At 34.9% G+C, this 12,341-nt stretch overlaps 1 protein-coding gene across 1 annotated transcript in view; it reads right to left on the reverse strand.

Annotated features, from left to right (window-relative positions):
* Window positions 1-12,341, reverse strand: part of CERKL (ceramide kinase like) — a 65,035-nt gene that overhangs the window by 20,853 nt on the left and 31,841 nt on the right. The window contains exon 4 of the mRNA XM_014954142.1: window positions 5,193-5,324. Within this exon, the coding sequence (XP_014809628.1) occupies window positions 5,193-5,324 (132 nt within the window). The remainder of the gene's footprint in view (window positions 1-5,192; window positions 5,325-12,341) is intronic.

Genomic DNA, 12,341 nt, shown 5'->3' on the forward strand with positions numbered 1-12,341 from the left:
GCCAGAAGAGACAGCCCAGCTGCAGCCACCCATCAAAGATTTTTGCTGACTGACATGACACTTGCAGATGGATTTTTTGTGTAAGAATGTGCATCATTATATGCAAAATTACATTAATCTTTCATGCTTGTCTGTCCCTGGTGCTAGCATAGTTCAAGGCTTTTCTCCAGTGTTTCTAAACACTGTTAAAATTATTAGTCTTGGTGTCTAAAACAATCACTCCGTATCTGTACCTGTTATAACAGCATTTCTACAGAGTATTCAAACGCTGCTTACAAGCATTGAAAACGCTTCTCTCTCTCCCTATACACACACACACACAAATGTGCATATATATATAAACTTTGTTTAAAAAACAAAAAATAACAGTGATAAAATTTTTACACTTCACACTAAACAGTTGTATATCAGCATGTAACTTCAAATATCTCCCAGCCAGTATTAGCAAAGGTCTCGTGCTTGGTGCTTTGGAAATTCTCAATTAAAAACCGGAGTTATTTTGATTATATCGAAGGCAGAGAATTATCATTTTGCTACTATAATAGCTTCAGGAATGATTTACAGAATTTACTTTCATGCAGGACCTCTTCTGGATGATTAAAGCACAATATTTAAGCTATCATACTCAGTTTTGCTCTATTGATAAAGTGCCCAAAAAAACTGTACATCATGCAAAAATGAAGAAAGGTTCAAATATCTCACCATTGCTTAACTGGTAAAGAAACTCTTCCCATGAAAACATACAGTTGGTTACCAGGTTACATGCCTTTTTAAATGAACATGATGACATTTAGAAAGTTATGAGTACAGTCTAATTAAAATGGTACAGTAAATGACATTTCATTTTGTAAGAGAAAACATGCTCAGTGGTTTCCTAATGTAATGTATATAAGTTATATCTACTATTGCAAAATTAAATCACTCAAAGAACAGGACATGAAAACAAAGAGGACTCATGTCTACAAAGAAATCAAGTGAAAATGACTAGTATTAGCCAGATTGATGGGGGCTCCATCCTCTTTGCATCTAATGGCTTAAATTTGAAAATTATACAGGAGGAATACTGCAAGGCTTAACACTGGGGATAATTCCAAGAAATTTAAAATTTGATGACACAATGACAGAGGTACACGGTATGTGTTTTGAAACACTGTAACAAAAGGTAATGAAAAAATTAAGTTTTCAAGAAAAAACTTCCTAAGAATATATAGAACATCAATCAAGTAAAAAAAAAAAAAATCCAACACAGACATAAAAAGACCATGTCTAAAAGGTTTTCTGCAGGCTTGACAACCTCCACAGGGACATATAAAAGTCATTCTGATAGCTGGAAAAAAGATAGAACTTTGAATATTTGGTTCTGTTCCAATTCAGGGGAAAAAAAAACAAAACCAAACACAAAACCAAAAAGCTCACACAATAAATTTTGGTAGGATGATGAAAGAGCTCTTTGACCATTTGAAAAGGATTCAGGTTACATATTTGGAAAAAAATATTATCACAAAATTCATAATTTCTAATGCATAATTGAAAAAGTTTTCCTTTTTCAAGGACGTTTTGTTCCCAGCTTGTAAATTCCAGTTTCAAGTAATAGCATTCTGAAAGGGCACGGATGGTGCACCTCATTTGAACATTCTCACACATACTCCAAAACATCGCAATACCCTGTCTCATGCAGCCAACAAGAAACTAAGGGTTCAGCCCCTGCATAGAAAAAACCCCAACACAGAATTAGTTCAACACTTCAAAACATAGGACACTTCCATATGACACATAAATACTGGCTCTCATGTCACAGACTAATGTCAATAGGATTAAAACTGTTAATGATAACACCAGATTAACCAGTGTTGACAATGGATAAAAAAAATATTGATGTTATTTACTGTATAGTAAGTTTAAACCAATGTTACTTGTCCAGTTCTCAGTCACTCTATTTTCCTTTGTGATCCTGTCCTAAAAATGGGGGTGTGGGGAATGCTGCTGGTTTTGCCTAAACATCCAGCTTGTAATTGTGTGTTAACAGAAGCAGAAGAGTCAAAGCTAGGAAGAGAAGTGAGACAAACTAGGAGTCTGCTGAGGTTACCGTTATTTCCTTTTCTTTAGTATGTGTAAGATTTTGCAAGGTACTAATATGTTTCTAAAATACTAGCTCCAGTTATGACCATTTGCCAGTACTTGTAGGTGGAGTGAGCTTTTGTTGAACTGGATTTTTAGAAGAGTCACCATTCTTTTCCTAATATCCCAGATGCAGCTCTCAAGATTGCCAAACTAGTATAAGGACCAATTTTTAAGTATTGCTTAGCCTTAGGTACAGTTAAAGTACTGTTTCAGTTTAGATTTGCTAATTCCCACTTTCTACTACACTAAGCACCTCAGAGATTTGTTTATTCCATGTAACAAAAATAACCCCAAACACCAACAAAATACAATTCACTCCTTAAGACCTTTGGTTAATTTCACTAAAATTAAGACACCTGTAGTGTGCAAAGTAGTTTGGCAAAAAAAAAGAAAACCTTACCAAATTTAATGATAGCTAGAGAAAGTAAATGTTATTTCAGAACCCACTCATTTACACACATGCCTTTTAACTGCTGTATAAAAAGAAGCTTATTCCAACAGAAGTTATCATCAAGAATAAGATCTAGCAAGCTTGATCATATAGGAAGCGGCAGCCAGCTACCAAAATACAAAACAGGATGAGGAGAAGTGTGTCTTTCAGCACTCCACAGGCAAAGCCCAGTGGTTTGGAGGTTTTTTTAGTCACCTGCAAGTGTTGCATTATGTATGCACTAGAAGTCACTTCAGAGGTTCAAATTTGCTGTAAGATTTTTGTGTACAATTAATTTTATGCTTTAAATATGTGTATGTGAAAAGACTAAAAGTAAACTAACTTCAGTGTAAAAATTGTACAAAAGCCTTTAGCTTTTACTACCTAATACACCTTTGTACACCATTATGTGTGTAAACATTTGCCACGTTTCAAAAGAGCTGTAATAAGCAAGATGCACACTCCAACTTCACAAAATCCAAAACAATTACGGGAGAGAAAAAAACCTGTTCCATTCACTTGAAACGAGGTACGTAGTTTTATTAGAAGATGGTAACAGTAGAAAAGACTTTGAGCATCCACAACCACCCACCCCCCTTTTTTTTTTAAATACATAGTTCTTAATTATTTATTTCTGTACTAGCATTTAAAACCGTAATGTAGTTTTCTCATTTTGCCTGCAGGAGGAGTGTTAGGCAGCTAATAAGCACAAGAGTATTTGGACATTGCCAAAATAACCTTATTTTAAGGATAAGCCATTAAACATTTATCTGGTTAAAACCAGAAGTTTCTTTTCAAAATTTAAAAGAAAAAATAATATAAAAAAGAAACTTTAAACTGTTTTTATTCAATTAGGAAAAATATTTTTAAAACCACTACAATTTATATTCATATCTTATATTAAATTCTATTAATTAATCTAAAAAACTATTGATACAGATTTGCTTATTAGTTCAGCTTTAGTATTCCAGGTGACATTACATAACTTAAAAATGTCATCTTACGCATGTTAAGGATAACGCTGCCTTTAACAGAGTCCAACAAACAAGGTTATGTTCACAGTAAACATAAAAGAAACAATAACCAGTAGTAAGGAATAAAATTTTTAAAAGGTAATTTTCTTTAAATAGTTGCTTAAAGTAAAGTAATAATTAATTGAACAGTATGACAGTCAGTCATCTCTAACGAAGGTTTGCATGACAAAAAAACCTTCTTTTCAAAAATTGTGACCAAACAAGGCTAAATTCAATTTCTAAGAAAACAGCACTATCATTAATCTGTTTACACTATCATCTATGCCTTGCAGGTGAGAATATGTCTGTGAGAATTGAAACATATAAAGCTGTTGATATTCCCTTATCAATTAAGGGAAGTTAAGGAATTATCGCTACAGAATTCTAACGCAAACTTTTTCACACTTATTCTCATCTATCTTTAATCTTAGATTGAATTTACTTTACACTGGGGGCTAAGTAATTTAAAAAATATATAAATACAGGCAATAAAATTAGCAAGATAAATCTCATATACAAACACTTATTGCATTACTATATCCTCATGCCTAAATTAGATTTGTCTACCACCTCAACTACTTATGATTTCACAAGAAGTTTAAGGGACAACTGTAGGATTAGCCCTCTTGTGTCATAATTTAAGCTGGAATTGATTATTTTGCAGGCCAATTACAACAGATATAGGAAAAAAGACTTTGGTGCTAAAATACATTGCATACTTATACTTCACATGGATATGAAATGCATAATCAAGAATTAGCAGTACATTAAAGGGAATTGTAATACTATAGATAAAACATTACTTGGAATAGGAAATACTAACATGATTTCTCTGTAAACTTGGGTGGGTTTGGGGACCAAATCTGATGTAGCATGAGTTTTGGTCTCTTCACAGAAGGGGGAAAAAGTAATGATAAGATCACTAATATTTTACTGCGTTATGAAAACACATTGTTTTTCTGTTCAACTTCTTATAAAAAGTCAATCAAATGAAACAGTCTAAGGGCAAATTCAGGACATAAAGCAGCACTCTGGCAGAAACTGGGGCCTTAAATCCAAACCTGCTATCAGGAACCCACTGCTGAGCAGAAGGCAGCATCATTACAACATTAAAGTTGTACCTTCGCATTCTCCAGACACGAAGTCCTGCCCACGTACCTCATGAGAACTGCCCTTGTCACCACAGAACTTAATCACTTAGGCTTCCAGGTCAGCCCTGAAACTGAGTCAGAATCCAGAAATAATGTGTCCTTCGGATAAGCCCCTCTTATGATGTCTGGCCAATAGATGCTTTCAGGAAAGTAAGGACATGTGTTTGTCAGAACGGAGGAACAGCTCCTAGCAAGCATATTCAGGCCTATCAGACATTAAATGCTGGCTTCTTTTTATAGAATGCTTGCTTTAAAGAATACAAGAAATATTTTACTAGTACAGGGGAAAAATACTACATGAATAACAGAATTACTAAAACAATTTTTGACTAAAGAAAAACATATTTTATCCACTATCGTTCTAAATGCACTACTTGCAGGCAAAGCCAATAAGGATCAGGAGTAAATTCAAGTTTGTCTTGTATGCTGAAGTACTGGTTTCACAAAGGATTAAACTATGCTTTTGAATCAACTTACCTGTGACATCAGTTTTGATGTCAGCAAGCTTAAAAAGAGGTGCAACTTGTTCATAGTAAACATGAGTGGCTTCTCTTTTGTGGCTGCTTGGATTAACAAACACTTTTAAGGATTTTGGTCTATTTTGAAAGCCTAAAGGAAAACACAAAACATTTAAAATCACACACAGCCCATCTATTTTTACAGGTTAAATGAATTTTTAATACTAGAACAATTACAATACTTTAACAGGATAAGTAAATTATAGTCTAAAAAAGTCTAAGTTTCTTGGATGTGTACTATTTATCTTAAAATTACAGTACCGATTACTTTTCTGCGTAGAGCTAATAAACACACTAAATAAAACATTGTAGGAACCAGATTTTAAAAAAAGCATATGTCATACCCTAGTTAAACCCTGATACAGGAGCAGAGTGAATGTGGAAAAATTACAAGATTGGGCAACAAAAAAATCCAAACATCAAAACATACCATTTTTGGAATCTAATATGAAATACTCCCAGCAGGCATATGACAATAACACCCAACTAATTTGATACTACAGCCCAATAATTTTGTTTTCCGAGAGTGCAAATCAAACAGTGCAAAGTAAATTCCCTCATCTTGAAAGAAAGGGGCTGGAACAGGTTGTCCAGAGAAGTTGTGGATGCCCCATCCCTGGAAGAGTTCAAGGCCAGGCTGGATGGGGCTTTGAGCAACCTGCTCTAGTGGGAGGTGTCCCTGCCCAGGGCAGGGGGTTGGAACAAGATGATCTCTAAGGTCCCTTCCAATCCAAACCATTCTATGAAATACAAAGAAATAGAAAACCTGGTAATATTATTCAGAAACCTGAGAATTATTGTTAATTTTATTTTTTAAAAACTTACATTTAGGTCTTCAAAGTAATGAACTCTGAGAAAACAACACTGAGAAATACCGCTAGGCAAACAGTACCTTGTCTTGCATGTTGATCCCATGAAGTAATTCTATTATTTGGAATATGGCATTTTGTTAAATAGTAAATAATTCATACTAAACCAATAATACAACTTTTCAAGTTCTCTTTGCTAGAATTCCTACAATTGCCATGTTTCAGTGAGGTTGGTCGGCTACAAAAAGGAACTGGTGGCATGCCATACTGCTGTTTCTTTGGTAGTTTTTTAAAATATATGATTTGAACAACTTTGTATTGCATTCATTCATTTATACATTCTAAATATTTTTAGTACCAGGTCACACTATCACTTTCTTAGCCAAGTGAAAGCTAGAATACCTGGCAAGTACACTGCTTTCAACATTCAAGAAGAAAATTAGCAGGAGGCCACAACTCCAACAGGAACTAAGAGTGAGAGCCTGATTTTCTGCCCCATCTCCAGTGCTACTTCAGTTTTTACAGCCACATATACCTTCACAGTGTCAGATGGGACTTTCTGAAGCTTTTCTCACTTACTCTACCTCATCACCTGAACAGGAACGATTCTTCAGAGAAATTACAGCTAAATACTATTTCAGCACCAAAGGGGAACATATTCCTTCAGATCAAAACATAACAATCATAGAAACCCCACAGATTGTTATTTTTCACTTATTTAAACATATCAGAGAATCCGGCAGTGGAAACTAGCCCTTTATCCAGTTTGTGTTAGTAAATCTTAGATTCCTTAGATACTGAAGGAAATTACTGGATCAGTTGGCTGCTATAACCTGAAAGCATACATAAAAAACAAGATTTCCAATTATATTTTTGGTTAAATGTTACACACAGTGCCACGTCATTGCATGGCAAATTAATCCTGATGAATTCTTAATTTCTGATGAATACTGAATGTCTTCAGTAATAAGCCTTAGTACCTATATTTAAAAGTATTTCCTCTGAAAAGCAAATAGGGAACTTGGCGAGGACAGTCAATGCGCTGGAGGGCAGAGCTGCCATTCACAAGGACCTTGATTAGCTACAAGAAAGGTTTGACAAAAGCCTCAAGATGTTCAGTAAAGGCAAATGAAGTCCAGCACCTGGCCCAACAAAACCCAAACAGTGCAGGCTGGGGATCAACCAACTGTGCAGCACCTCTTTAGAGACTATCTGAAGTTCCTGATGGAACATGAGCTAACAGTGTGCCACTGGTGCCATCAAGGCCAAGTGCTTACAGGGTTGCACTAACAAGAGGACAAACAGCAGTGCAAAGGATATGACTATGCCCTCGTATTCAACATCTTTTGAGCCTGATCCTGAAAATCTGCATCCGCTTTCAGGCCCTCAGCACAAGATTGATAAAGTGGAGTGAGTCCAACAGAGGACACATACAAGAGGCAGACGTAGCTGGCTTTCTACAGCCTTGAGAAGAGAATCTACCAAAATGCTGTGCTTTTACTCCATGGGAGTAAAACAGACCACCATGCCAGACCTCTTGCAGGGGCAAGGCCAAAAAGGCAACGGACACAAGTTGCAGCAAGGGCTATTGCAATCTGAAATAAAGAAAAACACCCTCCACAATGAGGGCGGTTAAGCCATGGATCACATTGTCCAGAGAGGTGGCAGAATGCCCATCCTTAGAGAATTTCAAAACTTATCTGGACGTGGCTTTTAGCAACCTGATCTTGTTTAGAAGCTCAGTGCTCTGAGTAGGAAGCCGGAACAGAACATTTCCAGGGGCACATTCCAACCTAAATTATTCTGGAGTCTCTGGAAGCAGAAACAAGCACTGCAGTTATCTACTATAGTATAGTTTCTAATCATAGGAATTACCACACAAATAAGGAATATTACATAAAAGTTCCCAAAGACTATTAAAACATATAAATCATCATCATAAAGACATTATAATAATCATTATACCAAACAATGGAAATCTGCTATCTGTATTGTTGCAGTCTCTTAGAAATCATAGAAATATTAAGACCAAAAAAATAATTTCTGTGACCTGATAATTTTGCCTAAAGTGTCCATAGAACTTAAATTGAAAACTGCAAGAATAAGGACTCCTGATTTAAAAGATAAAAGATTTAGCCATGTTGATATACGTGCTGTGACATTTCTTATCTTCTCTACAAGAGACCTACCTGTGATCAGCTGGCCCTAAATGCTCAGTCCCCACCAACACTCAGAGCCACAAAAGTGTAAAAACTGACTACAGAGTCTTTGGTTTGTAAGTAAAGCATACCTTTAAGCCATATATACATATATATATATATATATACACACATATATAAAACACATGAAGCAGAGGGAAAGAATAGAAAAAGCAGAGAGCTTGTAGAAGTAGAGACAGGTAATAAAGTGTCAGAATTCTGTGACCCAGACAGTGTGAGTTACAATACTGCTAAGCCACTGTTAGGAGAAATCTGAAGGGAAGAAAGCAAACATGGGTATCTCACTTAACTGTTTTTGAGTTTTAGATATGAAAATTTAAGCCCCAAGTGGCAATATAAAGTTTTAAAAGAAAGCATAAGCAGACAAAAGAATACAGACTTTTCAATTGGGGCAGAGAGGAGGGAAATCCTAGATTTTTAAGAAAACAGTTGAACTTGTTTCTTTTTTTATTAACCAAAAATTATTCTAGGCCAGGAACTGTATTTATGACAATATATATATTATGTTGAAAAGTAGATCAGAATTAAATCCTAGCGAGATTTTCAAGAACCAAATGAATTCACAGGATAAGTGTTAGAATATTCTCTTTATGATTACCTGAATATCAATGTACTTTTTTAGAGAGGTAAGCTACTTTATTTATAGAAATAGGTATCACAAGACATTTGAGCAGTGACATGGTACACTACTGATTGTACCAAATGATTGCCTGACAAGAAAGGATGATCACGACAAAAATTATTATTTATCATTAACTTAACGTTATAATACACTAAACAACTGAGTTTAATGAAAGAATATCCATTAACAGTCAAAAAAGTAAACTTTCACACAACTATGCAGGGAAACTTTGTAAAAAGCATTATTAAATAATAATCATCTTTGATTCATTCATAGTGACGTTGTTTAAAGAAAATTAAATCTCATTTACTACAGGCTGCAACCGATTCCAGTCTGTCAGCCTTTTGGTGTTCTCCTAACTGGTATTCTGTTATTGTTTTCCATGGCTGCTCCATTTGAAATGAACCAGCAGCCTAAAGCAGGAAGGCCAACTGTTCCTCTAGTACTAACAAATGTGCTAATATGCACTAGTTTAAACTTGATCTATCAAGTGAATCAGTGAACCATGAAGGGTGGTGGGTCAATCAGGGTGTTCTGAAAACAAAGGCTCATAGGGCAGCAGAGACGCTATGCTCAGACATACATCTGTGCTGCTTTCAGTTCTTAGCTTTATGAAAATGGGTTTATGTTACAAAAGTTAAGAGCCTGGAATCATGTCATTATTGCATACATTTATAAATACTTCATACAACAGTAAGAATATTATACATGAGGAAAACTAATAATATGAGAAAGATTTGTTAACGTAACTATGGCAACACCACTGTTAATATTAACTAACCAAAGTTAATGTTTAACATTAATGGTTTAATTAAAACTTCATGCATGAAGTTTCAGACATTCGTATCAAATCCCACTGAGAGGGATACTACAGAGTAGTGGATAAAAATAAAATGCACTTCATGCATGTTTTTGCTACTTTGTCATTTATTCTTAACTATATTTATTGTCTTCTGATAGTTTACATTTAAGTAAAACTTTTTCAAACCAATTGTTATTAAAAATAAGTTTTATCTTGCTAAAAAAAAAATAATTAAAAAAATTGGATAAGCGTTGATAATTTGGCATTTTCTCTCATTTCTGGGGCTATCCACCCTTAAAGTAACACTGGGTGTTTGCATGCACAGAGAATTTTAAATTAAATAGTGAATTCCACTGAGAGAGTATGTCCACTGTACATGCCCATAAGTTCAGTACAAACAGAAGAGAAAGTTTAAACCGAAAGCGCAGAGAGTCAGGTGTACAATGGGTCTGACACGAAATCAACAGCAAATTACAATTTGCCTAAGTTGCCATTTGGGGCTTTCCAGGAGCCAGTCCAGAACCAAGGCTCTGTAGGCACATGCCTGAAGATGGCAGTGGTTATTTTACATCACTTTAACAAATATGTGATAAACAGAAGACCAAATTTCCTGAACACCATATCATTGAGTAAGCTCTTCATACCTAGCTGGCATGCATATGAACAGCAACGACATTACGCAGAAAATAAGAACTTCTTTAAAAGCAGGAAGGTGGTAGTATAGCTGTTTTGTTACCCTGTCATACACACAGAAAAAGCCATTAATAGCAGCCACAGTAACTAAATTCTAAGCAACTATATTGTACCTGTGGGCTCACTTCTATGATGACAGGCTTCATGAAAAATTATAGCCTAGTTACTCTGAGCAGCAATTCAAAGCAACAGAGGATACTCACTATGAGAAGAGTAAGCATCAACAGGGAAAAACATGCAAGAAACATTCATGTCCAACACAAAACATACAGTAAAAGGGAAACTGTGTACATGGGGTTTCAGAAAAAATACTTATATCTTCACTAGAAAAAAATGTCCAGATAAAACCCCAGCTCATGTCATCACTGATAAACTTGCTATTGTTGTTCCTTAAATTACTATATATGCATAAAAATCTAAAAACCTGTCAGAGTAAGGTAAACATAGACATTGCATTTTTTTTCAAGAGCCACACCTTTTCATAACATTTAGCCATTCTGACAAATGAAAGTACATGTTTACTGACAGCCATACCCAAAGATATATACACTCTACTTTGTTAAATCACCTGCTTTTCATTTGTTCCAGCTAATAAAAAACCTTAAAGTAAATAATGCAGCAGTTAATGAAAATTTACTTTGTGATCAGAAAGATTAGAAAAAGATAAATACACTTAAATTTCAACTATTTTAGAAGGATGAAATTTAAACTTTATCCTTGAGTTCATAAGGAAACCAAAAAGGAGCCAATATGAGTTCATTAACAAAGATGACACAGGCACTATTATGAAAACAAGCTGCGACAAAAACTATGAAAATTCATCACTGTTTCAAGCAAAGATACAGTTGAGATTTCAGTTAGTGAGGAATCAAAAGAATTTAACTGCATTTTATACTTTTCCAGACTTGAATACCACTGGGAACTTCCTGCCAATGTTTGGTATGTTTTAAATAAGAATACTTTTGTTTCTGAATTATACCATCACTACACCATCACTGTTTAAATTACTGTAATGTGTCTCTGCCACATTAGATGCAACAATGTCGCTGCTTTTTGCTGATTTTCTGGATAGAAAGTCAGTTTGAATATCTACTCAGTCTTCAATGCATAACAGTGTAAAAACTTTTACTGTAATTACAGAACAATATACTCATTATTAAATTATATTCTGGGGCTTGTGTTTGGTTATTTCTTCCCTCTCTGAGTCCTGATTGCTCCTGAACTAAAAGGAAAGGAGAAAAACATACAGATTAGAGCTCAAGAAAAAAATCTGTGCAAGGTTTGAGCTTCTGGAGAAAGACTGAAGCTGAAGGAAGAACTACAAACAGCAACAACATCGCACAGAACGCTTCTTTCAGGTTCAGGTGGCTTCCAATTACAAAGCTATAAAACAGAAGCTGCACCTCGAAGTCAAGACAACCTGAGCAGGAGATACTGCAGCTTTTTTTCTGTGAACATATGGTATCACTGCTCCTGATGGATGGAGAGTAATCTGGGAACAAAACAGGCATTTGCTCCTTATGCAAATGTCCTTGCCTTTATTGGTAGCTGGAGATCTGCAAGAATCTTGGCACTTCTGCAGATTTGGGTATTTCATGATAAAGTCTTTCAAAAAGGTGCAAGGGAAAACACTTTTAATACATATTTTTATTTGGAAAACCCAAAGTATATTATAAGCAAACAATGTAAGAATGCACCACTAATAATTCATATTATTTTACTTTATCTAATATCTGCTTTTGACAAAGTCACTTTAGTAGAAGTAAACTATAAATCACTATTGAAGGTGTTATTACAAACACTATAGATGCATAAAATTTGAATTCTGTAATCTGGCTCAGTATTAACAATTCAGCTATTACAAGATGGATTGTTTTTCTTCTGTAATAAACAAACTCATTTGCTATAGTCTGTAAACAAAGACACATTTTGGAGCTAAATCAGAGAGTTTAGTTTGTGGGGT

The sequence above is a fragment of the Calidris pugnax genome, unplaced genomic scaffold, assembly GCF_001431845.1.
Source record: "Calidris pugnax isolate Ruff unplaced genomic scaffold, ASM143184v1 scaffold103, whole genome shotgun sequence".
Lineage (NCBI taxonomy): Eukaryota > Metazoa > Chordata > Aves > Charadriiformes > Scolopacidae > Calidris > Calidris pugnax.